Here is a 27,186-nt window from a genome sequence, read left to right on the forward strand (position 1 = left end):
GACAGTCACGATGCAGGCAGCTGGCAACCATTGAAATTGAGACTAAATGAAATGCAGTCTAACACTGGCTGTAATTTGCTGCAATACATATACAATAGCCCATATTAACTGTTAGGATATGTTTCAAAATATGTTTCAGTTGTTATGACTAAATTATCTCAGTCTCATTAGGCCTATATGCTCTAAAATAGCTGATAGTAATTTTCTTGTAACATTTATGAGTATATATATATACATATATATATATATACTAGGTATATATATATATATATATATATAAATGGACCCCAGACGGTAAACGCAAAAGAGGCCGACTCAAGAACACCTGGCGTAGGACAGTGGAGAGTGGAGAGCTCAAGACCCTGCACCACACACTATAAAGACACAGAACAGGACAGGAGTGGACATCTGTTGTTGCTGCCCTACTTGCTAGCCGGCATAACGGGCAGTAAGTAAGTATGTGCAAACATAAATATTGAATGATATCTTTGGGCCTGTATAGGCTGTATAGGCTACCATGGCGTGAGTTGCCTTTTCATTTGCAACCCAAATCTCAGAGGGTCGTAAACCTGGCACCAGTGTGTCCCACACATACACGTCACATCAGTCTCCTCCACTCACACTGCAGCCTCATAGAGCACGTCTGGAGTTGTCTGGTTCACACACACACACACACACACACACACACACACACACACACACACACACACGTCACATCAGTCTCCTCTGCTCACACTGCAGCCTGATAGAGCACGTCTGGGGTTGTCTGGTTCACACACACACACACACACACACACACACACACACACACACACACGTCTCATCAGCCTCCTCTGCACATCTGGGCCTGTAGTGAATGAACCAGGAGGGAAGTATGACCATGATGAGGCATTATCAAACATGCTGAGTGATTAAAAATGAGTTTTGCGGTGCATGGAACTGCATATGAACACACACACACACACACACACACACACACACACACACACACACACACACACATCTTCAGCGTCTGATCTGGTGTTGCTCTGGTAAATGCAGCCTTGTTTGAACTATGACTATAATAGTAGCTTGGATGAAATTATGATATTTGCATTAATAAAATGTGCAAACTACAGCTACAGTGCCCTCCAAAAGTATTGGAACACATGCTTAAAGTTAAATATAAAATCATCTTTTGGAAATAGATCTAAATGCCTTAAATGGAAAAAATTAGGAAATATTCAACCTTTAAGGACATCAATTTTCTTTGTGAATGAATAATGTATTGTAAATACTGTAAATAAATGTTTTCCTTAAAGGTTGAATATTTCCTCATTTTTTCATTTAAGGCATTAAGATCAATTTCCGAAAGATAATTTTATATTTAACTTTAAGCATTCGTTCTGTTGGATTCTGGGGTACTTTTACTGTAATCTGATGTGTTCACCATAGAATGGGATTCTTTAAGCTCTGATATTAGATGCACAGTTGGCCATGTTTACGTCAGAGAAGGCCTTGTAGCTTAGAACATCCAGATATGGGTGATAGCATGGGCCGAACTCCAATACTTTTGGAGGGCACTGTATATTAGCGTCAGCTGTTACCATAGTTAAATAGTGGAGAATACAGTGTCTGCATGGAAAAGTTGGTGGACTGGATTTGCATGATATATTAGTCATATCCTGTGTGTTTGTTTTGTAAAGTAATACTGATGTCTACAGCTGCACCAGTCACAGTGTCATTCCACAGAGACAAGCAGCATAACCAGAAGGGGTGACAAAAGAGGAGCAACTCCAGAGCTGTCTGACAGATAAGACCCCGTTAACTAATGTTCACCTTCACATATCTGACAGGTAAGACCCCGTTAACTAATATTCATCTTCATCACTAAAATGAAGACAGTGACGTACAGTATACAAACTCAAAAGGAGTGTAACGCCTTTTGAGTTTGTATACTGTACGTCACTGTCTTCATCTATGCTTAACCCTGCCAGTCCTGTTAATCCTATATTGTCATCAAAATCATGCTTGACATTTGAGTTTATCCATATGGAAAATAACATCTGATGAAGAGATCAGGCATTTTTACATATAGGAATCATTGTATAACACGTAAATGGAAGTAGCACATTTACTAAGTCAATCTTGCTTAGTTAAATAGTTCCCATCTTGACAGCACCTGTTTTCAGGCATTTAGTTGCACACATACAACTTCAATACAAAGATGACAGGTGTCTGTAACCTAGAGTCAACAGGCAACACATCATGAGCAACAATGAGAGAGGGAGAGAGAGAGAGAGAGAAGATCTCAAATACATTACTGACAGACACAAGAAACAGTGACATAAACACCAAACAGTGTCAGTGTGTGTTGATTTGTTCCAGTGTTTCCAGTGTCTCTAAATAATCTTCTCTCTTCAGGCCCTTCAGTAATGACTCTACTTCTACTAACAACACTGCTGGTCTCAGGTCTGTGTGTGTGTGTGTGTGTGTGTGTGTGTGTGTGTGCGTGTGTGCGTGTGTGTGTTTTTATATGTATGGAACGAGAAAATAAAGCTTGTGTGTGTGTGTGTGTGTGTGTGTGTGTGTGTGTGTTTGTGTGTGTGTCCATAGTCTATGCATTTAGGTTAATGGCAGAACCAGTAGTGTATGTGGATATGGCCATTCTCATGTGTGTAGCTTCTCTATAAGTTCTCTCTTAAACCTACTCCATCCCCTACTCCTGCAACTCCTTGAATATGTATGTGTGAGTGAGTATGTGTGTATTCTTCTCTCTTTCTGTGTGTGTGTGTGTGTGTGTGTGTGTGTGTGTGTGTGTGTGTGTGTGTATTCTTCTGTGTGTGTGTGTGTGTGTGTGTGTGTGTGTTCCCCTCTCCCCTCTCAGGTCTGGGCAGTCTGTCCTCCTCTGTGCCACGTCAGTTCCATGTGGTGAAGGAGAAGAAGAGCTGGACAGAAGCTCAGCAGTACTGCAGAGAGAAGTTCACTGACCTCGCCACCATAGATGACATGACAGAGAATAAGAAGGTGAAGAGCATGATGCAGGAAGCAGGTGCTGGAAATGCTTGGATTGGGCTGAAGAAGGGAAGCAGTCCTAAGTGGCAGTGGTCTCTGGCTGACAGGGATTTCTACGGAGAGAATGAAGCAGAGTTCAGAAACTGGGCTCCAGACCAACCCAGTGGAGGTGGAGAAGAGTGTGGGTTTATGTGGCATAATGGAACATGGTATGATTACAGGTGTAGAGCCACTGCTCCCTTCATCTGCTATGATGGTGAGAATCTAACCTCTTTCATTCAGAACAAGATTATTCATTCACTCAGAAACACATGCTTTCAGACTGTGCAGATCTCCCCATCAGTGTGTAATGAGCTCCTGTACACAGACATTGGTAAATGGTAAATGGACTGCATTTATACAGCGCTTTTTTCCTCTTCAGCGAGCACCCAAAGCGCTTTACATTATCATGCCTCACATTCACCCATTCACACACCAATGGCGGAGGCTGCCATGCAATGCGCCAATCTGCTTATCGGGAGCACTGGGGTTACAGTAGGCGTCTTGCTCAAGGACACTTGGACAGGGTCAGGAGGAGTTGGGCTCCAACCAGCAACCTTCCAGTTACTGGATGACTCCTCTACCGAGTCTACTGAGCCACTGCCGCCCCAACATTAGTTCAGACTCACATGAATACAGGCAGCCACACTGTACAACTAAACAGTTAGTCTCACTCACACATAGTTCAGACTGTAAAGCTGTGCTGATTCCCAGTTAACCATGACCAATGCATTACCACAGGGGGAAACTCCACACATCCCTATGTGCTGATTGGTGAGGTGAAGGACTGGAGGAACTGGATAGATGCTCAGAGATACTGCAGAGAGGAACACACAGACCTGGCCAGTGTGAGGAATCAGGCAGAGAACGACCAGATAGAGGAAGTTAGAGGAGATAGTCAGGGTCCCTGGATTGGCCTGTTCAGAGATGCCTGGGAATGGTCAGATGGCAGCAGTTCCTCATTCCGCCACTGGGGCACTGGAGAACCAGATGATCTGGGTCTGGCGTGCACTGAAATTATGCCCAGTGGTCAGTGGAAAGACGCAGACTGTAAACATCCTGATGGTAGTCACTTCATCTGCTATGAAGGTGAGTCTCTGTCTCCTTCTCTCTGCTTGATGGGGGTTCAGTCCCAGACAACAGCATCATCATCAGCAGATGTACTGATGACCTAAAGATGGTGGAGTGGGCCTGCTATCTCAGGGCCTAGTGGATTTGTCTCTGTAATGGTGGTACTAGCTCCTAATGGTGGTCCTCTCTGTGATGGTGCTGTCTCTGTAATGGTGGTACTAGTTCCTAATGGTGGTCCTCTCTGTGATGGTGCTGTCTCTGTAATGGTAATACTAGCTCCTAATGGTGGTCCTCTGTAATGGTGGTCCTCTCTGTGATGATGCTGTCTCTGTGATGGTGGTACTATCTCCTAATGGTGGTCCTCTCTGTGATGGTACTGTCTCTGTAATGGTGGTATTAGCTCTTAATGGTGGTCCTCTCTGTGATGGTGCTGTCTCTGTAATGGTGGTACTAGTTCCTAATGGTGGTCCTCTCTGTGATGGTGCTGTCTCTGTAATGGTGGTACTAGTTCCTAATAGTGGTCCTCTCTGTGATGGTGCTGTCTCTGTAATGGTGGTACTAGTTCCTAATGGTGGTCCTCTCTATGATGGTACTGTCTTTTTCACATGTGGTCACTCAGCACATTTAGATACTGCAGATGAAATGAGAATCTCAGGACTCCAGCACTGAGCACGAATCAGTATTCTCTCCCTGTATTTTCCCTCCAGATGAGCTGGTTCTGGTCCGTGAGAATAAGACCTGGAGAGAGGCGCTGCAGTACTGCCGAGAGCACCATGTGGACCTGGTGTCTGTGACGTCTGAGCGGGTCCAGCGCTGGGTGAGTGAGCGGGCTAAAGGAGCGTCCACTGCTCACGTGTGGGTGGGCCTGCTCCACTGCTACAACCTGGGCTGGTACTGGGTCTCTGGACAGAACGTCTCCTACAGCAACTGGACCCCAGGGCACGAGCAGGTGGGGTCTGACCAACAGAGACTCGGGGCAGTGGAGTCTGGAGGTGGGCAGTGGGTAAGCGACCTGACTGAGGCCGACCAACTCAACTTCATCTGCACCACTGAGGGTAAGTCTTCATTACATTACAAGTGTGTAATGAGCTCCTGTACACAGACATTGGTAAATGGTAAATGGACTGCATTTATACAGCGCTTTTTTCCTCTTCAGCGAGCACCCAAAGCGCTTTACATTATCATGCCTCACATTCACCCAACCCACACCAATGGCGGAGGCTGCCATGCAATGCGCCAATCTGCTTATCGGGAGCACTGGGGTTACAGTAGGCGTCTTGCTCAAGGACACTTGGACAGGGTCAGGAGGAGTTGGGCTCCAACCAGTGGGTAAGCGACCTGACTGAGGCCGACCAACTCAACTTCATCTGCACCACTGAGGGTGAGTCTTCATTACATTACAAGGTTCTCCATTGCTTTTTCATTTAGCCTTTTAAACTGATATTAGATCAGTAAATAATGTGCCTTTGTATCACTGGATGAATGGTTGCTGATCATGGCATCTGTATGCTTATGTAAATATTGCATTAAATATCAGCCATATATAGGCTACCGTATATTACATTGTGTTGCTTTAACTTCACCTAATTGTGTGTGTGTGTGTGTGTGTGTGTGTGTGTGTGTGTGTGTGTGTGTGTGTGTGTGTGTGTGTGTGTGTGTTCATGCTCCCTTACAGATTATAAAAGTAATGGACAGCCCAATAATGAGAGTGTGCCGTGCACTGAAATGACAGCCAGTGGTAAGTGGAATGATACAGACAACATACAGCGTCCAATTTCACAACCGATAAATCACCGCTCATGCTCAGCTGCCTGTGCACACTTATTGAATCGATCACTCTTTTGGCAAAACCATCAACAGTTTTCATGTATTAAAGTATAACTTCACCCCATAACTCCACCCACTTCACATTTCTGAAAAAGGCTTTCAAAATGGGCAGGACGTTCTGAAATTTGGACCAAAATGGACCAAAATTTGGACCAAATTTGGACCAAAATGTCATGGCATGTTTCAACCTGTAGAGGGCGCGGAGAGCTAACCTGACTTTCGCCAGATCCTGTAGTTCGCTAGCCTGGCACGCCCTCCCAGTGACGCAATGCCTTCAGGCATTTGCTGCTGGTCTGGTCAACTCATGGAGGTATTATAAGAACTGGAGAAAGTGAACAAGTCCCGCCCCCATTCATTTCAATGGGAATGCTAGGCTAGTGAAAAGTGCCAAAATTGAACGATTTTTTCAGGCTTCAACATGGCGTTTCAAGAGGCTTGTTTCCGGTGCCGTTTTACTTAGCCAATTAAGTGCCAGGTTACTGACTGACGTAAGGTACAGAACGAGAGCTCGTGCCCACACTAAGCTCGTGCATGAGCTGAGAGTGGAACAGCCACCAATCAGCATGAGGAAAACGCAGGGAAAACGGCACCGGACATGATGTATTTCTGGAAAATGGCGACGAGGAAGTGCCCTGCTAATCGGCGAAGCTAATCAGTCAAATCCTGACCCCCTGGGTCAACTGCTCATTGAGAAGGATTTCTGAGTTCCCGAAATCTGCGGAACTGCCCCCTTTGGTCGAGAACCAATCAACTTTGAGCAGCTCCAACGGCTCTGGGTAGAGGCGTGTTCAAGGCAGAGGAAAGAGTGTTGTTATTGGTTTAAACTCGGCAAACTGCTTTCTGACATCTACCAGTAGCAAATCGAGGCACTTAAAGGAGGCGGGTCAACCAGCGCTTGCAAGAAACCGTGTTAGCACATGCTGTTGGTCAGACTAAAGTCTCGCAGAGGCTTTGAAAGTCGATGGTAATCAGGCTAGTAGTTCGCTGTCTGCTTCACACAAGGATCTGGGACTTCTCGATAGGAGATGTATTTCTGAAGGCGGGTCCTTGTAAAACATCCTCGCATGTGATTTGATAAACCACTTGCCTGTTATCTTGAATGACGTGCTAGGCTTCTTCAAGCTCTTGCCAAACCCGGTCGGAAGAAGAGTAAAAACATCCTTGCCACCAATAAATGTCTTCAAAACTATTCTCTGTTAATCTTTTAAAGAATGAATACTCGATAGATTCGACAAAACGGTTGAAATAGCAGAATCAATGTCAGCACAAGACTCCTCGCTGCGTGCCGCCATTGTTATTTGAATCAAACACTCGCTTCGGCGCTCCTGATTGGTCCTCATTTTTTGATCACTGGCACAGGGGTTTGGATTGCCCTCGCGTCCAGACCCTTGTGTGGAGCTCAGCGAAACGCCTCTGGTGGAGCATGGCGGAACTACAAGGGTCTGGCGAGAGTCAGGCTAGCGGAGAGCTATATCTCCAATACAAAATCATACAAAATGCTACTTTTCTCGGGAAACATGATTTTTGTCAATATTAACCCTGGTAATAGTGTAGGTCACCACTTATGAGTAATTTCAACCAATCAACAGCTCAAAAAAAACATATTTTAGGGTTGCAGTTACATTTTAAACACAATTTTGCGCTGTGATGCAGAATAATCCCAAGTAGCAAAAAATGCACAAATGACATAAGTTCATGTTGATGTGACTTGATGTGACTTTAAAAACCTTAACTCTAAATTCAAACACAGTCTTAGTGTCTTCCTTATTAATCCAAATAATCTGTGCATGTGTGTGTTGCTCTGTGCAGACTCCAAAGAGGTGAAGAGGCAGATTGTGAGAGTGGAGATTAAGGTAGCTTCTCATGTGAACATCCATGACCCTGCCGTGCAGCAGGCCTTCCTACAGCAGGTGAGTCCAGACCCCTACAAGTGAGTCTGTGCTGGGAACGTGTGACAGTCCTTGGTGAGAGGTGCTTCTGAATGACTTGGGTTCTGTTCTCCAGATTCAGCAGAGACTGAGGGACAGTGGGATGCCAGCAGACGCTAAACTGACCTAGATGACACAACCGGATGGAAAGATCTTCAAAGAGAAGGAGTAGAAGAAAGAAGAGGGGAGGAAGAGAACTGAGCTCTAAACTCTGCTTTTGTTCATGTGACGTATGAAGTGTGTAAACTGGGAGATGTACACACTGACGGCACACACAGGGCAGTAAACTGAGTGCTCAGCACATCTAGTTTCTACTTTCAAACACACAAAAAAGTCTCAGCTGTAATAATCCTGTTTAATCATTTGTGTTCTGCGTCACTTCCTTTGTGTCCACCATAAGGACACCCCAACATAATCACTTCAACTCAAATTATAAACACGTCCACCTGAAAGAAGGAACCATTTTGGCTCCTCGTTTAATTACCCGTTTTGGGCTACTGTGTTTTTGATCAACTTTTGCATTTTAGGGTGTCTTTTACGATCTGGCTAGGGACAACAGCTGGGAAAGTAGATGTTATTCTAAGTCATATGTTGACGACTCCTATGCTTGTGTGTGGATATTTGATTTTGCATCTATGGTCTATGAAAAGAAAAAAGAGATTTATTAAAGATAACAAAAAAATCCTGCTGTTTATTGCCCTCCACTGTTCAGGTCAATTCCCCACTAGTGGTGCCCACCTCACACTTTGAGAACCACTGCATTACATTCATTCATTTTCATAACTCCATTACTGCAACCGGCCAATCCTGCTGTAAACTCTTATCAGTTTTGTCTTTTGGTTCCAATGTATCAAATGTTCATGGGATTTGTTTTAAAAACTTTGGACACAGCCCTGCAGAGCATCCCCGGAGTTATAGCTACCTGTGACTAATCACTAATTAGCCTGCCGACAGTATATACACACTTTGTGCTCCTCACCTCGACGTGAGGGATTGTTATTTTGTGACTCTACTAAGCCTGAGAGACAAACTTGTTAGAACTCTGCAGGGGCGGAGCCAGAGGGGTGGCTCTGGGCAGTAAGTAAGTATGTGCAAATATAAATATTGAATGATATCTTTACAGTAGGCCTGTTTTGCAAGACAGGCTACCATGACGTGAGTTGCATTTTCATTTGCAACCCAAATCTCCGAGGGTCACAAACCTGCACCAGTGTGTCCCACACACACAAGTCACATCAGTCTCCTCCACTCACACTGCAGCCTGATAGAGCACGTCTGGGGTTGTCTGGTTCACACACACACACACACACACACACACACACACACACACACACACACACACACACACACACACACACACACACACACACACACGTCTCATCAGCCTCCTCTGCACATCTGGGGCTGTAGTGAATGAACCAGGAGGGAATTATGACCATGATGAGGCATTATCAAACATGCTGAGTGATTAAAAATGAGTTTTGCGGTACATGGAACTGCATATGCACACACACACACACACACACACACACACACACACACACACACACACACACACACACACACACTTCTTCAGCGTCTGATCTGGTGTTGCTCTGGTAAATGCAGCCTTTGTTTGAAACTATGGCTGTAATAGTAGCTTGGATGAAATTATGATATTTGCATGAATAACATTTGCAAACTACAGCTACATACATAATACATAATATTATGTATGTAGCGAAAGGATTATACAATATGTAATATACATGTATTGTAAGTGCAGCAAGCTGACTCACTAGCTTAGGACTTCAAAGTTCTTTTGTACTCGACACAAAACACCAGAAAATAAAGGTCTTCAATCCAAAATTCTTCGTTCGTCTGTTTACTCAGATATTTCAAATCATACAGCACACATAAACTTAGAATATTCACTTTTCTTAAATTCACTATTTCTCGTTTAGTGTAGTGTGTAGTTTCATGTAGTGTGTAGTCTCGTGTAGGTCAAAAGACTGTGTTGCTCTAAAGTCCAGCAGCTTCTGACTGTTTCGCGGGGTTCTATACATTTATACTAAAACTAACAGCCAATCAAATTAGACTATTCTAAATCACTGATGAACTGTCCATTCAACACAGGTTTTCTTATACATTTACAAATAAAATCAAATATTATTACATAATAATGGCATAATAATAATGATAGTAGAAATGGCTTCAACATATCCCGGCCCCTAATTGACTAGGCCTTAGCATATCAATTACCAACTTAAAACTTAAACTGGAGCCATTTACACTCCTAATGAACATTTCTGTTCTCTTTAACAAGAATCTTCTTCTCTTCACAGGTAAGTAATAACAACAAAATACATTTCACAAACTGTTCTAACCGGTAATTTGTTACTTTTTACAGACTATTCTATTCATTATTCAATACACTCTGGTAAGTATTTCAAGTCTATTCAAATCTTTCTCTTCTATCTTCAGTCTTCTCCCTGCAATAAACAAAGTTTAGTTATGGGTCTTTGAAAGATGCTGGTCTTCGTCCGAACTTCAGCACTTCGGACAACGCCTTTGGAATCCGGCATCACCCTCACGATTCTGCCTAACATCCAGGAGTTTCTTGGCAGGAGCGGATCTACGATGAGGACGACGTCTCCAACCTTGAAACTTCTCTTTAAGCCGAGCCATTTCTGCCGTTCTTGCAGAAGTGGTAGGTATTCGTGAGTCCACCTTCTCCAGAACAGATCCACCATATACTGTATTTGTCTCCAGCGCCGGCGAGCGTAGACATCATCCTTAGTGAACACACCAGGTGGAAAACTAGGCTGTGTTTTCAATGCGAGCAGGTGATTTGGTGTCAGCGGCTCGAGGTCATTGGGGTGATCTGTGTTCGTGGTTAAGGGTCTCCCATTGATGATGCTCTCAACTTCACATAGGAGAGTATGCAGTCCTTCATCTTCTAAGACCTGTTGCTTCACAACAGAGCTCAGCACTTTTCTCACTGTGCGGATTTGACGTTCCCAGATGCCGCCGTGATGGGACGCAGCAGGCGGGTTGAAAATCCATTGCACACCCTTTCTCATCATGACTTCGTTGATACGAGACTGATCCAGCTTTGCTAATGCCTCACGCAGCTCTCGTTCAGCGCCGACAAAATTCGTGCCATTGTCGGAACGGATGATTGACACTTGTCCTCTTCTAGCTTGAAAACGCCTTATGGCATTAATGCATGAATCGGTGTCAAGCGAATGGGCTACCTCTATATGCACTGCCCTGACAGTTAAACACGTGAAGAGCACACCATAACGCTTGACCTTTGCAGGTCCTCTTCTGACCTCGAAAGGCCCGAAATAGTCCACACCCGTGTTGGTGAAGGGTGGCTTGTCGGGGAGCAGACGGTCTTGCGGCAGATCAGCCATTTTCTGCTCTCCTGCCTTTGCATGCAGTCTTCTGCAGAGGTTGCACTCTGAAATCACTTTTCTTGCTGCTACATTGGCTCTTGGTATCCAATACCGTTGTCGTAATATGGCTAAGACATGGTTCCTACCACCATGTCCAGACTCTTGATGGATGTGTTGGAGAATGAGGTGGGCTATCCTTTGTTGTTTATGCAGAATGGCAGGATGCTTGGCCTCCTCAGGCATCGCCGATCTGTTCAGACGTCCTCCTACTCTCAACACATCATCTTGCAAGTATGGATCCAGTCTGAAGATAGAACTGTTCTTTTTCACATGGGAGCCTCCAGACTGCAGGGCTTGGATCTCCACCGTGTAAGCTTGTCTCTGACTGTATTTAACCAGTTCCATTTCAGCTCTGGATAGATCTTCCACAGTAAGTATTCTTTTTTCCAGATTTTTCTTGCACATCACCATTTGTTGTTCAACTATGGATCTGCGTTTCTCTGGATCATTCTCATTCTGCTGTATACTCTGCTCAAACTCTTTTCTTTTCCTGCTCAGATGTCGCAACATCCGTCTTAAGTGCAAAATCCAGGCTATTGCCTTTTTCAGCTTATGCCAACTGGAGTAATACTCAACGAGCTGGTTCAATGGATCTGTGCACTCGTTTGGGGTTGTACATGACACTGCAGCAGACATCTTCACCTCAACGTCATCTTCAGTCAGGTAAGAACACTGTTCAGGTTGTTTTGGCCATTCAACTTCTTTCCGCAGGAAACTCGGGCCCTGAAACCAGCTCTTACTTTCCATGAAGGTCTTGATTTTCAACCCTCTTGAAGCCTGATCCGCTGGGTTTAGTGAGGTGTTGACGTACTTCCACTGAGAAAATGTTGTCGCTTCTCTAATGAAAGAGACACGGTTTGCCACAAACGTCTTGAAACGAAGGGCATCGTTTTCAATGTACTTTAGTACTGTTGTACTATCGGTCCAGAAGACTGACTCCATCAGAGGAACTTCAAGTTCTTCTTTCAACATCCGATCGATCTTGACTGCAACGGTCGCTGCTGTCAGCTCCATTCTCGGAATCGTGATCTGCTTTAGTGGAGCGACTCTGGACTTCCCCATTAAGAATGATACATGTTTCTCACCCTGGTCATTTGTCAGCAAGAGATACGACACAACACCATATCCATCTTGGCTGGCGTCTGAGAAATTGTGGATTTGAGCAACCTTTGTGGGCCCAAACGCAGGGGGTTTGAAACATCTGTTCAGACTGAGTTCTGAGAGCTTGTCTAAGTCTGTCAGCCACTTCATCCACGTCCGACATGGCTTTTCATGAATCTCTTCATCCCAACCTTTCTTCTCCTGGCAGAGATCTCTTAAAATGAGCTTGACCGGTAGGAGGAGTGGCGCCAAAAAACCCATTGGGTCATACACCGAACTGACAACAGACAAAATGCCCCGTCTTGTGCATGGCTTGTCCGGCAGGTGTATCTTGAATCTGAAGCAGTCAGAGCTTGTGCACCATTGCACTCCTAATGCCCGCTCCACTGGCAACTCGTCATGCTCCAGATCGAGATCTTTGACTTCAGCCGCTCGTTCAGGCTCAGGAATGGAGGCTAGCAGGGCTCTGCTGTTGCTAACCCACTTGGTCAAACGAAAACCACCCCTGGCACACAACGACATCAGCTCCCTCACAAGAGCGACAGCTTTGGCTTCTGTGTCTACTGACTTCAAACAGTCGTCCACATAGAAGTTCTTGAGGACTGTCTGTGTGGCTTCTGTGGTACTCTTTGATGCTGCATCCTCTGCTGTTCTTCTCAGTGCATATGACGCACAACTAGGGGATGATGCAGCACCGAACAAATGCACACACATTCTGTACTCTTCTGCGTCCACATTCAGATTGCCACCTGGCCACCAGAGAAAGCGCAGCATATCTTTGTCCGTGTCTGGAATCCACACCTGATAGAACATGGACTCGATATCTGCCATCATGGCAACAGGCTCCTGTCTGAATCTCAACAACACCCCGATGAGTGTGTTAGTTAGGTCAGGCCCTTGCAACAACTGATCGTTTAGCGACACACCTTGATAAGTTGCCGCACAGTCAAAGACGACTCTGAGCTTACGCTTTTTCGGATGATACACCCCGTGGTGCGGGATGAACCACACTCTTCCGTCACTGCGACTCAACTCTTCTTCTGGAACCCTTGCTGCGTAGCCCTTTTCCAGTATGTTGTCCATAAAAGCCTTATACTCTTGAAAGAAGTCTGCATTCCTACTGAACTTCCTCTTCAAAGAGTTAAGCCTCTGTTCAGCAATACCACGGTTGCATGGCATCTTCACCATGTCATCTTTCAAGGGCAGCTTGATGCAGAAGTGACCATCCACGAGCTGTGCTGATGTTGTCACCGTGTGCATGAACTGCTTGTCATGGTGAGACTGTTCTTGTCTGTCGTCACATCGTCTTTCTGGGAAGTCTGCGTTGTAGTACTTCATCAGCATGTCTTCAATGTTCATCACAGAAATACGATTGACAAGGAAACTTTGTGTTTTGTCCTCTGATTCCTTCTCTCTGCTGATTGGCCCGTTGATGACCCAACCAAGGGCTGTCCTCACGGCGTACGGTCCATCATTCTTGCTACTGATGATCTCCCATGGCTCCATGGCTTTGTACGCGTCGACACCAATGAGGAGACCAACTTCTGCTTCAAGTTTTGGGAGGTGGACTCGACTCAGGTAAGACCACTTCACCAAATCTTCTTTCTGTGGAATGTTGGCCTTCTTTGCAGGTATATCTGGCTGTGTATACACATTGGGCAGCTGGATATAATCTTGCTCTTCTAAGCCACACACCTCCAGATCGGTAAGTACATAGCTTTTCACTTTCTGTTCTTGTGCTATAGTGCGAAGTAGGAACTCTGTCTTTCTGCCTCGCATATTCAACTTCTTTGCCAAGTCTTCAGTACAGAAAGTCGCTGTGCTTCCTTGATCCAGGAAAGCATAGGTCTTGATTATCTTTGTGCCTTTCTTGTGCTTTATCTGCACAGGTACGATGGGAAGAACACACTCCCCGTTCCCGGCCCCAGTATGGTCATCTCTTCTACACCCAGCAGACACGAGAGCGCTTGTGACTTCACTGGCGCTTTGTGAGCTGTCATCTGCACTGTCATTCTTTGATGAAACATCTTCCTTAACAACATGCAAAATAGCTGGGTGCTTGAGTGAGCAATCTGGGCAAGAGGCCCTTTTCTTACAGTCCTTGGACATATGACCTGCTGTCAGACACCCAAAACAAAGGCCGTTCGTTTTCAAGAACTGAATTCTTTCTTTCAGAGGCTGTTCTCGAATCTTGTTGCACACATTCAGTGCATGGTTCTTCTTGCAGTAAAGACAGGGACTTTGGAAGACACTAGCTGACTTGACTGCAGAATGTTTCTTCTCAGGTTGGCTTTTACTGGAACTGTTATCTTCAGCAGCAGACACATTCACAGCAAAGCTGCTTCTTTTTGACTCACCTTTTCTTTTGCTAGGTTGTTTCTTTGGGTTGTTCTGATTACCTGAAGTGGAATCCAGGATATCTCCAAACAGGGGGTCATTGGCAACCTTTGCTTGGCGGTACACAAACTCCACTAGATCAGGAAACCTGGCTCTTTTTCTTCTTCTTTCTTGAATGTCATAAGCATAAGATCTCCATCTTTCTTTGATTTTGAATGGTAGCTTGGATAAGATGGACTTCATGTTGGTAGGATTGTTCATTTCGTCCATGTAGTCCACATCATTCACTGTATTACAACATCCAATCAGGAACAAGGCAAAGGCATTCAATCCTTTTCTATCTTCTGGCCTTATCTGAGGCCATTCCATAGCTTTCTTGATATAAGCTGTAGCGATGGTCAGTTCATCTCCATAGTGACGATCAAGCAGGATTCTGGCTTCTTTGTAAGCTCTGTCTGGTCTCATGTGCTCACAGCTCCGAATGAGATCAAGAGGCTCTCCACTCGTGAACTGCTCAAGGTAGTATAGTCGATCTTGATGACTGTCTGTCTTACTGTCGATAGCGTGCTCGAATGCCCTTATGAAAGATCTGTAAGTCAGAGGATCTCCTGTAAACGTGGTTATATCTCTTTGAGGCAGTCGAGACAAACTCTGTTGTTTAATGAGCATCTCAGTGACTTCATTTTGACGTTGTAGCACTTCATGCAGGCTATCTGTAGAAGAATCAGTGCGATCATGACGGTTAAGACGCGGCGTGCTGCTGCCAGCATCAAACCTTGACGATGACTGTAGTCTTTGTGAAGCACCCAATTGAGCGGCTGGCCTTGAATTAAAGGTAAGAGATGGCTTACCAGCTCCATGACGCTCATAATTGAGTTTTTCTTGTCTACATGCCAGGGGCTCATATCTGGGTCTTGAGGGTGGCTCCAACAAACCATCAATAGATTCCTGAGCATCTTCAAATTTTTCATAAACCTTTAATTTGGCATCTGAAGCAGCAAGCTCGGTTTCAAGCACCAATTGTTCTTTTTTAATTCTCAGTCGAATTTCTTCCTGTTCTATTGCTTCTCTCTTTTTCATTGCTGCAGTTCTTGCTAACAGCGCTTCACGTTCAGCTCGAAGTCTCAGCATTGCAGAACTAGTACTGGAAGTACGGCTTGCCACAGAGTTAACTTTGGATACACTGTCATGTGGTTTAATACCATCATCCTTATCTTTTAAGACATCTGCAATCCAATTGTTTGTTTCTTCCAAGAACATTTTAAATTCTGAATGCCTGTTCTCATAAGCATCTTGATCCGCTTTGATATCATCTTCAACTATTAACTCACACAATTCTTCATTAATCCGTTCATACTGTCCTAAGTATCTTTCAAACATTAGCAATGCTTCATCTTTAATGAAATTAACATTGAGTTCGTTTTCCTTCAATTTGACTAAGTCATTCTTCTGTTTGGTTAATTGTGCCAACTTTCCCTTGCGTTCGCTTTTTAGCCTTTGTATTTTCTCCTCTACAGCCTTCTCTGTGGGCTTCGGTGCCCTCTTGTGGTCAACACACGTGGCTACGCTTTTCTCTGCCATGTCATATCACTCGAAAATCTTCACACATAAACCGTCACAATTCCTCGAATTATCCACAGCTTCTACTCTTCTTAAACATCCACAAACACTTGTGATAAGAGTTACTGGTTGTGCAGGATTTCTTGAAATAAAGCTCTATGACTTTCAGAACCGTATATCCAGTATGTAACTTACTTCACGTTTACACGATGGTTAACGTTAGCATCTCCACGAGGCTAATAGAGTCAAGAAAACAATATCAGACCTGTTCCAAGGAAAGCTTCATTCAGCCGACGACACACTTTGGTTGGGCTACCTCTGTCTTACGTTCGGTGTTTGTGAACTGCAACGTCGTTTTCGGCCGTCTTGGTCCAGTTTTCTTTGCTAGCAGCCGCTAGCAGGTTTCTTCCGCTTAGCCCAGTCGAATGGCTCGCCGACCTCCCTCGTCGTTAGCTTCCTCAGTTGGCAATCTTCTCACACGGCTCGTCTTTCCGCTTCGTCGAGCAATCCTCTCACTTTGCTCGATAATTTGGCTATGTCGAGCCGTCGTTTAACTAGTAGCCTAGTCTTTTGACTTTAATGTAAGTGCAGCAAGCTGACTCACTAGCTTAGGACTTCAAAGTTCTTTTGTACTCGACACAAAACACCAGAAAATAAAGGTCTTCAATCCAAAATTCTTCGTTCGTCTGTTTACTCAGATATTTCAAATCATACAGCACACATAAACTTAGAATATTCACTTTTCTTAAATTCACTATTTCTCGTTTAGTGTAGTGTGTAGTTTCATGTAGTGTGTAGTCTCGTGTAGGTCAAAAGACTGTGTTGCTCTAAAGTCCAGCAGCTTCTGACTGTTTCGCGGGGTTCTATACATTTATACTAAAACTAACAGCCAATCAAATTAGACTATTCTAAATCACTGATGAACTGTCCATTCAACACAGGTTTTCTTATACATTTACAAATAAAATCAAATATTATTACATAATAATGGCATAATAATAATGATAGTAGAAATGGCTTCAACATGTATATTAGCTGTATATTAGCGTCAGCTGTTACTATAGCAGAGCATACAGTGTCTGCATGGAAGAGTTGGTGGACTGGATTTGCATGATATACAACTAGTCATATACAACTAGTCATATCCTGTGTGTTTGTTTTGTGAAGTAATACTGATGTCTACAGCTGCACCAGTCACAGTGGTGTCATTCTCACAGACACAAGCAGCGTAACCAGAAGGGGTGACAACAGAGGAGCAACTCCAGAGCTGTCTGCAGGTAAGACCCCGTTAACTAATGTTCGTCTTCACATATCTGACAGGTAAGACCCCATTACTGTAACTAATGTTCATCTTCACAACGAAAGTGAAGACAGTGACGTACAGTATACAAACTCAAAAGGAGTGTAACACCTTTTTACTGTATAACTATGCTATGCTATACCCTGCCAGTCCTGTTCATCCTATATGGTCATCAAAATCATGCTTGACATTTGAGTTTATCAACATGGAGAAGAGCATCTGATGAAGAATCAGGCATTTTTACAAATAAGAATCATTGTATAACACGCAAATGGAAGTACTGTAGCACATTTTGTGAGTAAATCTTGCTTAGCTAAATAGTTCCCATCTTGATGATAGCACCTGTTTTCAGGCATTTAGTTGCACACATACAACTTCAATACAAAGACAGATTTCTATAACCGAGTCAACAGGCAACACATGAGCAACAATGAGAGAGGGAGAGAGAGAGAGAGAGAGAGAGAGGGAGAGGGAGAGAGAGAGAGAGAGAGAGAGAGAGAGAGGGAGAGAGAGAGAGAGACAGAGAGAAGATCTTAAATGTGACCCTGCAAAGTGAAATCAGTCGCTTTGCGCAGGATTCTATTTTGAGAAAATCAACAATAAACTAGATGTACCGCAAAGCGATACACAATATGACCGCCGCTCAGTCCTGCACATTCTCTCCGCAAATATCAATCACGCTTGTGTTTCCATCGCCTACTCCATCCCTACTGCAACTTTTATGTATGTAAATGAGTGTGTGCATGTGTGCGCTTGCTTTTGTGTATGAGTGCTTCTCTGTCTAGTGTGAGTGTGTGTCTGCTTGTGTGTGTGTTTAATGTGTCTCTGAGTATATGTTCACTGTGTTCTCTGCCGTCACTGTCACTCCAATATCAGATAACACACACACACACACACACTCACATGCGCGCGTGTGCACACACACACACACACAAACACACATACACAGGCACACACTCACACACACACACGCACACACACACACACACACACACACACACACACACACACACACACACACACACACACAAACACACACACACAGGCACACCCAGAGAGAGAGAGAGAGAAAGAGAGAACACACACAGAATACACACAGATAACACAGACACAGAGAGAGAGAGAGAGAGAGAGAGAGAGAGAGAGAGAGAGAGAAAGAAAGAGAACACACACAGAACATGCATACACACATATACACACATGCAAACACACAGATGGGCACACAGAAACGCACCCACACACTATAGTACATCACACACACACTCACTTCTCAGCTCCGGTGGTCTCACAAAATGTACTCAAAGATGTGTGTGTGCATGTGTGTGTGTGTGTGTGTGTAGGTGTGTGTGTGTGTGTGTGTGTAAGGGTGTATGTGTGCATGCGTGTGGGCGTGTTTGTGCATGTGTTTGTATAATGTTTTATGTACATGTGTGTATGTAGTGGTGCGTGTGTGTGTAGGTATGCGTGTGTGTGTGTGTATTTATGTGTGTGTGTGTGTGTGTGTGTGTGTGTGTGTGTGTGTGTGTGTGTGTGTGTGTGTGTGTGTGTGTGTGTTCCTGCATGTTTGTTGCACCCAGAGCAACCATTCTCTTTTAAAACATATTTGGAAACGAGTTGAATAAAGGTTTCTAATGGTGTCACTTATATGTTTCTAGGAGAAAAACTAGCAGAGATTGAGATGTTTGGAACAGTTTTTGAAATCCCCAGGGGGGGATTTAGACTCGAGATAATACCACCATCTACTGGCCGATGGGTATACAGTCCTGAATGTACACATAAATCCATTTATTTTATAGCCCCCCATGGATGAAATTCCACAAAACTTGGCATACTCCCAGAGGGTGTCAGGTTAATCATACACATGAAATTTGGTGCAGTTCATAACATCTCATCTGAAGATAGGGGCAATTAAAGCAATATTACATTGCATTTTCAATTTTTACGATGGGGGGGCAAATCACAAATGACTGGTTATAAGCTAAGTTGATGCAAGCTCTAGAGAACAACATACCATAAACATTTTGTCATCCTCGGTGCCACGGTTCAGGTAGTTATGTAGGAAAAACTGTCATTTTTGGGCTTCGGGCGGGGGCAGCGCGGGGGTGGAGTGACCCCCGGGGACGAAACGAAAATTTTCCATAGAACTCTACTGGGGCTATATGCCCACCAAGTTTCATGCGCTCCGGTGTTACGGTGTCTCGGGAATCGTTGACGAAAAATGACGGGAAAAAAGAATAAAAAAAAAAAAAAAAAAAAAAAACTTTGACAACAACTATATGACCGCTTCGCTAGCTACGCTAGCGGCGGTCATAATAAACTTCCAGGTTAAAATGTTGAATATCACATGTTCGCATAATTCGACGGTATACAGTCTACAGTTTCATATAGTGAACTAATTTCACGGAAAAACATACGTTTTTACTGTTAAACCCGGTAAAGATTCAACACATTAGCAGTGATTTCTGACAGACACATGAAACAGTGTTCGATTCTGACAGAAACACCAAACAGAGTGTGTAAAATGTGTTCCAGTGTTTTCAGTCTTTCTAAATTATCTTCTCTCTTCAGGCCCTACAGTAATGACTCTACTCCTAATGACAACACTGCTGGTCTCAGGTCAGTGTGTGTGTGTTTGTGTGTGTGTGTGTGTGTGTGTGTGTGTGTGTATATATATATATATATATATATATATATATATATATATATATATATATATACATGTATATATATATATATATGTGTGTGTGTGTGTGTGTGTGTGTGTTTTTATATGTGTATGGAACGAGAAAATAAAGCTTGTGTGTGTGTGTGTGTGTGTGTGTGTGTGTGTGTTCCCCTCTCCCCTCTCAGGTCTGGGCAGTCTGTCCTTCTCTGTGCCACGTCAGTTCCATGTGGTGGAGGAACAGAAGAACTGGACAGAAGCTCAGCAGTACTGCAGAGAGGAGTTCACTGACCTCGCCACCATAGATGACATGACAGAGAATGAGAAGGTGCAGAGCATGATCCATGAAGCAGGTGTAAATGCTTGGATTGGGCTGAAGAAGGGAAGCAGTCCTAAGTGGCAGTGGTCTCTGGCTGACAGGCATTTCTACAGAGAGAATGAAACAGAGTTCAGGAGCTGGGCTACAGGCCAACCAGATGGAGGTGGAGAAGAATGTGGGTTTATGCGGCGTGATGGAAAATGGTATGATTACTGGTGTAGCGTCAGTCATCCCTTCATCTGCTATGATGGTGAGAATCTAACTTCTTTCATTCAGATCAAGATTATTCATTCACTCAGCAACACATGCATCCAAACTGTGCAGATCTACAAATCAGTGTGTAATGACCTCATGTACACAGACATTGGTAAATGGTAACTGGACTGCATTTATAAAGCGCTTTTTTCCTCTTCTGCAAGCACCCAAAGCTCTTTACATTATCATGCCTCACATTCACCCATTCACACACCGATGGCGGAGGCTGCCATGCAATGTGCCGACCTGCTCATTGGGAGCACTGGGGCGTCTTGCTCAAGGACACTTGAACAGAGTCAGGAGGAGTTGGGCTCCAACCAGCAACCTTCCAGTTACTGGACGACTCCTCTACCGAGTCTACTGAGCCACTGCCACCCCAACATTAGTTCAGACTCACTCATGAATACAGGAAGCCACACTGTACAACTAAACAGTTAGTCTCACTCACACTAGTTCAGACTGTAAAGCTGTGCTGATTCCCAGTTAACCATGACCCATGCATTACCACAGGGGGAAACTCCACACATCCCTATGTGCTGGTTACTGAGGAGAAGACCTGGGCAGATGCTCAGAGATACTGCAGAGAGAACCACACAGACCTGGCCAGTGTAAGGAATCAGACAGAGAACGACCAGATAAAGAGAGTCATAGCAAACAGCAGAGCTGCGTACTGGATTGGCCTGTTCAGAGATGCCTGGGAGTGGTCAGATGGCAGCAGTTCCTCATTCCGCCACTGGGGCGCTGGAGAACCTGATAATAAGTGCACTGAAATTACACACAGGGGTCAGTGGAAAGACGCAGACTGTGGTGATGGGAGTCACTTCATCTGCTATGAAGGTGAGTCTCTGTCTCCTTCTCTCTGCTTGATGGGGGTTCAGTCCCAGACAACAGCATCATCATCAGCAGATGTACTGATGACCTAAAGATGGTGGAGTGGGCCTGCTATCTCAGGGCTTAGTGGATTTGTCTCTGTAATGGTGGTACTAGTTCCTAATGGTGGTCCTCTCTGTGATGGTGCTGTCTCTGTATTGGTGATACTAGTTCCTAATGGTGGTCCTCTCTGTGATGGTGCTGTCTCTGTAATGGTGGTACTAGTTCCTAATGGTGTTCCTCTCTGGGATGGTGCTGTCTCTGTAATGGTGGTACTAGCTCCTAATGGTGGTCCTCTCTGTGATGGTGCTGTCTCTGTAATGGTGGTACTAGTTCCTAATGGTGGTCCTCTCTGTGATGGTGCTGTCTCTGTAATGGTGGTACTAGTTCCTAATGGTGGTCCTCTCTGTGATGGTACTGTCTCTGTCACATGTGGCCACTCAGCACATTAAAATACTGCAGATGAAATGAGAATCTTAGAAGGACTCCAGCAATGAGCAGGAATCAGTATTCTCTCCCTGTATTCACCCTCCAGACAACCTGGTTCTGGTCCGTGAGAATAAGAACTGGAGAGAGGCGCTGCAGTACTGCCGAGAGCACCATGTGGACCTGGTGTCTGTGACGTCTGAGCGGGTCCAGCGCTGGGTGAGTGAGCGGGCTAAAGGAGCCTCCACTGCTCACGTGTGGGTGGGCCTGCTCCACTGCTACAGCCTGGGCTGGTACTGGGTCTCTGGACAGAACGTCTCCTACAGCAACTGGGCCCCAGGGTACGAGCAGGTGGGGTCTGACCAACACAGACTCGGGGCAGTGGAGTCTAGAGGGGGGCAGTGGGTAAGCGACCTGACTGAGGCCGACCAACTCAACTTCATCTGCACCACTGAGGGTGAGTCTTCATTACATTACATACATCTTGAATTTCCCCTTGGGGATCAATAAAGTATCTATCTATCTATCTATCTACATTATGTGATTACATAATTGCAAAAGGGATCTCCATTGCTTTTTCATTTAACCTTTTAAACTGATATTAGATCAGTAAATAGAATGTGCCTTTGTATCATTGGATGAATGGTTGCTGATCATGGCATCTGTATTCTTATGTAAATATTGCATTAAATATCAGCCGTATACAGTATACCGTATATTACATTGGGTTGCTTTAACTTCACCTAATTGTGTGTGTGTGTGTGTGTGTGTGTGTGTGTGTTGTTCATGCTCCCTTACAGAATATAAGAGTAATGGACAGCCCAATAATGAGAGTGTGCCGTGCACTGAAATGACAGTCAGTGGTAAGTGGAATGATACAGACAACATACAGCGTCCAATTTCACAACCGATAAATCACCGCTCATGCTCAGCTGCCTGCGCACACTTATTGAATCGATCACTATTTTGGCAAAACCATAAACAGTTTTCATGTATTAAACACAATTTTGCGCTGTGGTGCAGAATAATCACAAGTAGCAAAAAATGCACAAATGACATGAGTTCAACATAACCACTCAGAACTGATAGCACTTGTTTCAAATGTTTCAAACCTAATAGGTAGTTCAGAGTGCAAACAGGCTGCTGAACAGTGAAAGTTCATATCAGCAATTGATCAGTGAGGCATAAGGGGAAAAAATGTGTTTTAGCATATTGTTAAAAACTGCAATCAGATAAGGTGCTCCTTAAGGCAAACCGTTTGATATGGCAGAAAATATTGAAGTTAACTCCAAGTCATGAAAACACCTTTTGTGATTGTGGGTGAGAGAATCTGTATGGAAATGTATTTGCTTGGTTTGAACAATAGAGGGCAAATGTGTTGACAGCAGTGAAAGTGAAACTAAATGGCTACACTGGAGCTGTGAGATATGCTGCCGTGTTATGAGCTCGTCCTTGGACCTTCTCCAAGTCTCATAGTTACGGAATCTAAACTCAAGTGGTCAGCTACGTCTCTGGCTGTGCATGTTGGATACCTGTGTAAATGTTGATGTGTCTTAGCTGTCCACAAAACAGTTTTAAATCATTAACTCTAAGTGCAAACACACCCTTAGTGTCTTCCTTATTAATCCAAATAATCTGTGCATGTGTTTGCTCTGTGCAGACTCCAAAGAGGTGAAGATCACATGTGAACATCCATGACCCTGCCGTGCAGCAGGCCTTCCTACAGCAGGTGAGTCCAGACCCCTACAAGTGAGTCTGTGCTGGGAACGTGTGACAGTCCTTGGTGAGAGGTGCTTCTCAATGACTTGGGTTCTGTTCTCCAGATTAAGCAGAGACTGAGGGACAGTGGGATGCCAGCAGACGCCAAACTGACCTGGATGACACAACCGGATGGAAAGATCTTCAAAGAGAAGGAGGAGAAGAAAGAAGAGGGGAGGAAGAGAACTGAGCTCTAAACACTCTGCTGTTGTTCATGTGACGTATGAAGTGTGTAAACTGGGAGATGTACACACTGACGGCACACACAGGGCAGTAAATAGAGCTCAGCACATCTAGTTTGTACTTTCAAACACACAAAAAAGTCTCACCTGTAATAATCCTGCTTAATCATTTGTGTTCTGCGTCACTTCCTTTGTGTCCACCATAAGGACACCCCAACATAATCACTTCAACTCAAATAGTTATAAACACGTCCACCTGAAAGAAGGAACCATTTTGGCTCCTCCTTTCATTTCCCGTCTTGGTCTACTGTATTTTTGATCAACTTTTGCATTTTAGGGTGCCTTTTACGATCTGGCTAGGGACAACAGCTGGGAAAGTAGATGTTATTCTAAGTCATATGTTGACGACTCCTATGTTTGTGTGTGGATATTTGATTTTGAATCTATGGTCTATGAAATGAAAAAAGAGATGCTTTATTAAAGATAACAAAAAAGTCCTGCTGTTTATTGCCCTCCACTGTTCAAGTCAATTCCCCACTAGTGGTGCCCACCTCACACTTTGAGAACCACTGCATTACATTCATTCATTTTCATAACTCCATTACTGTAACCGGCCAATCCTGCTGTAAACTCTTATCAGTTTTGTCTTTTGGTTCCAATGTATCAAATGTTCATTGGATTTGTTTTAAAAACTTGTGTTTAAAAACCAAACAAGAAGGCCAGGCACTTTTTGTGTCTTACCATGTAGGCTACCTCACCACATTCGTTGGCCTGAACGCTAAATACATAGTTGGTCACAACTTTATGAACATGTGAACTTATGGATTCCAAAACTAGACCAGTTAAGAACCACTGGCAAAAAAACATTTCACACCTCCACTTTTGCTCAAATGGCCTAATTCCTGAACAGGTTGATCAGAGCTGAAAATGAGCTGAAAACTGGATTTGACATTTTGTCCAATTACAAAAAAAATTGATGTGAGAGTATGTTTATCTAGATGGCACCCTTGAATTAACCAGTGCCCCACTAGGGCCACCCTTGTTATAAATCTCTAGAATCGCCACTGGAACTCTGAACTTATTGTTTTCCACCTTTTTGCCTGTTTTTTGACGACCCTTTTGATCTTGCTATTGGATTATTTATTGGACCTGTAACTTCTATCTTAAACTACATTAAATAACTTGGTTGCTGCAATTGAGTCTGAGGTTCATTCATTACTGTACAGTAGCTTAAAGGGATGATCCGGAGTAAAATGCACTTCAGGTCAATTTACGGATGATTGGGAGTACATACTGTACGTTGAGTTGACATCAAATCATGTCATTCGGACATCATGTCTTTTCACATAATGATCTTATAGCCATTTTCAGAGCTTTGCACAAGATACGTCTGATCTGATTGGAATTTTTAATTCAACAGGAAAATATGCCTCTATTTACATAGTTTCAGTAATGTGTGTGAAATACCAAAAGAGCTTACAATGTTGCAAGTTTAACAAAAAGGATTGTTCACCATGATACTTGAAATGACTTGAAATGCCAAAGGGCTGTAGTTTTGCAACAATTAGTTACACAGATATTGATCTACAAAGATCTTACACACTCTGCCCAGCGTGCGTACTGGTGTGAATAGTAATGTTGATTATTTGCAACCGGGTGTAAATAGTATTGTTGATTATAGACACCCTGGTGTAAATAGTATTGTTGATTATACACCATTTACACCCAGGTGTGAATAGTAAGTAAGGGATAACGGCCGACGAGGTGACCGGTTCGATGGAAATAATGGCTAGGTGGAGGTCTAGAACTCCGGCGACGTGCGAAGCACGGAGACGGAGTTACCTCCGCCGTGCCATTATTTCCATCGAACCGGTCGACCTCGAAGGCCGTTATCCCGCTTATCTCCCGTTTGTATTCATAACCTGTATATTTAGAACATAGTTTTATTCCACCGTTGCGTCCGTTAACATCGCTAAAACTGTCTTGACTGTGGGACTACTTTCCGCCACATATCAACTTTCTACTTGCAGGACAAAACTGCCGTTACTAGTTCTAAATGGATAGTTGCTATGGCCAAAAGCCAGTCGTTAGTTCTAAATGGCTGGTTGCTACGGCCAAAAGCCAGTCGTTAGTTCTATCTCTGCCGTTGTCAAGCGGGCATTTCCCAGGATTCTGATTAACTTTAACTTTGAAAGATCGCTACTTTTATAGCCTACATGGCATCCAACTAGCTACAATCCACCTCCGTCATATGCTACAATGTTACTAAGGTTCTGCACGTCTGTATTTCAGCTTGGATGCTACGTGACAGTTCATTTAAACTTCGCAACGAGTTTGGCGAATTAATATTAAAGTGTGTTACGGGAACTACTTCAAAGGTAGCAGGTTATACGAAGTTAATGGCCACCCCATCAGCCAATCAGAGAAGAGAATTCCATTGTTGAGGGAGATAATGTTCATTATTTGCACCCGGGTGCAAATAGCATCTGCCAATAAATAAATGTTCTTCCTTAAAATACAGGGGGATATTTGACATTCTCATAGAGGCAGGATGATTTTTTTACATGTTTTTATTTTATTTTATATAAAGGCCAGCTATTTCATGGATCCAGATCATGTTGCTTGACGATTTGCATGACGTGTGGAGCTTGACCTGCGCTGCGCAATGGATTATGGGATATCTGAGGCCAAAAAAGATGCATCGATGCACGCTTGGAAATCACGCCAAACCACCCATCTGAGAGCGCTTGACTTTCGGACAGTCTATTCTGACGTAACTTAACTTCCGGAAAATGCACTCTGCCCAGCATGCATACTTATGATTCAGACACAGCCTGTGCATCCTGATAAAGTTCCCTTGGCCTGTGGAATTAAAATAGCCCCACATCATCACACACCCTTCACCATACCTAGAGATGGGCATAGTGCTTTTTCCAGTTAGCCTGTTTGATGCTCATTGAGCTCAATGCAAATCAAACCAGCTAATGACAAACTGGGGGAAAAAAAACAAAAACAAAAAACAGCATGCCAATCTCTAGGTGTATCAGCTGTATCCTTGTGCGCAAGAAATGGAAGAAGGACGTTATGATAACCGTTTAAACTCAGCGCCGATTGAAC

At 43.9% G+C, this 27,186-nt stretch overlaps 3 protein-coding genes across 3 annotated transcripts; 2 read left to right on the top strand and 1 right to left on the bottom strand.

Moving 5' to 3' along the window:
- Nucleotides 1-1,810: 1,810 nt before the first annotated feature.
- LOC134101219 (macrophage mannose receptor 1-like) lies at nucleotides 1,811-7,589 on the top strand. Its single transcript, XM_062554815.1, has 5 exons — nucleotides 1,811-1,835; nucleotides 2,867-3,031; nucleotides 3,775-4,122; nucleotides 4,812-5,159; nucleotides 7,585-7,589. The coding sequence occupies exons 1-5, from the start codon at nucleotides 1,811-1,813 to the stop codon at nucleotides 7,587-7,589; spliced, it is 891 nt and encodes a 296-aa protein (XP_062410799.1).
- Nucleotides 7,590-10,318: 2,729 nt separating this feature from the next.
- Nucleotides 10,319-11,257, bottom strand: LOC134101220 (uncharacterized). The gene has a single exon (XM_062554816.1). It carries the CDS (start codon nucleotides 11,255-11,257, stop codon nucleotides 10,319-10,321), a length of 939 nt encoding a protein of 312 aa, XP_062410800.1.
- An 8,934-nt stretch (nucleotides 11,258-20,191) lies between these two features.
- Nucleotides 20,192-24,084, top strand: LOC134101221 (macrophage mannose receptor 1-like). Its single transcript, XM_062554817.1, has 5 exons — nucleotides 20,192-20,213; nucleotides 20,448-20,828; nucleotides 22,239-22,586; nucleotides 23,790-23,800; nucleotides 23,953-24,084. Exons 1-5 carry the CDS (start codon nucleotides 20,192-20,194, stop codon nucleotides 24,082-24,084), a joined length of 894 nt encoding a protein of 297 aa, XP_062410801.1.
- The last annotated feature ends 3,102 nt before the right edge of the window (nucleotides 24,085-27,186 follow it).

This window comes from Sardina pilchardus, chromosome 14, assembly GCF_963854185.1.
Source record: "Sardina pilchardus chromosome 14, fSarPil1.1, whole genome shotgun sequence".
In the NCBI taxonomy this organism is placed as follows: domain Eukaryota; kingdom Metazoa; phylum Chordata; class Actinopteri; order Clupeiformes; family Clupeidae; genus Sardina; species Sardina pilchardus.

What these genes read in the sequence shown, in the direction of transcription:
- LOC134101219 (XM_062554815.1), top strand. Translation starts at nt 1,811, where the DNA reads ATGTTCACCTTCACATATCTGACAG. An exon ending in GAGCATGATGCAGGAAGCAG is followed by an intron (nt 3,032 to 3,774) that starts GTGCTGGAAATG and finishes GCATTACCACAG; the next exon opens with GGGGAAACTCCACACATCCC. An exon ending in TCACTTCATCTGCTATGAAG is followed by an intron (nt 4,123 to 4,811) that starts GTGAGTCTCTGT and finishes TTTTCCCTCCAG; the next exon opens with ATGAGCTGGTTCTGGTCCGT.
- LOC134101220 (XM_062554816.1), bottom strand. Translation starts at nt 11,257, where the DNA reads ATGGCTGATCTGCCGCAAGACCGTCTGCTCCCCGACAAGCCACCCTTC.
- LOC134101221 (XM_062554817.1), top strand. Translation starts at nt 20,192, where the DNA reads ATGACAACACTGCTGGTCTCAG. An exon ending in GACAACACTGCTGGTCTCAG is followed by an intron (nt 20,214 to 20,447) that starts GTCAGTGTGTGT and finishes CTCCCCTCTCAG; the next exon opens with GTCTGGGCAGTCTGTCCTTC. An exon ending in TCCCTTCATCTGCTATGATG is followed by an intron (nt 20,829 to 22,238) that starts GTGAGAATCTAA and finishes TTCACCCTCCAG; the next exon opens with ACAACCTGGTTCTGGTCCGT.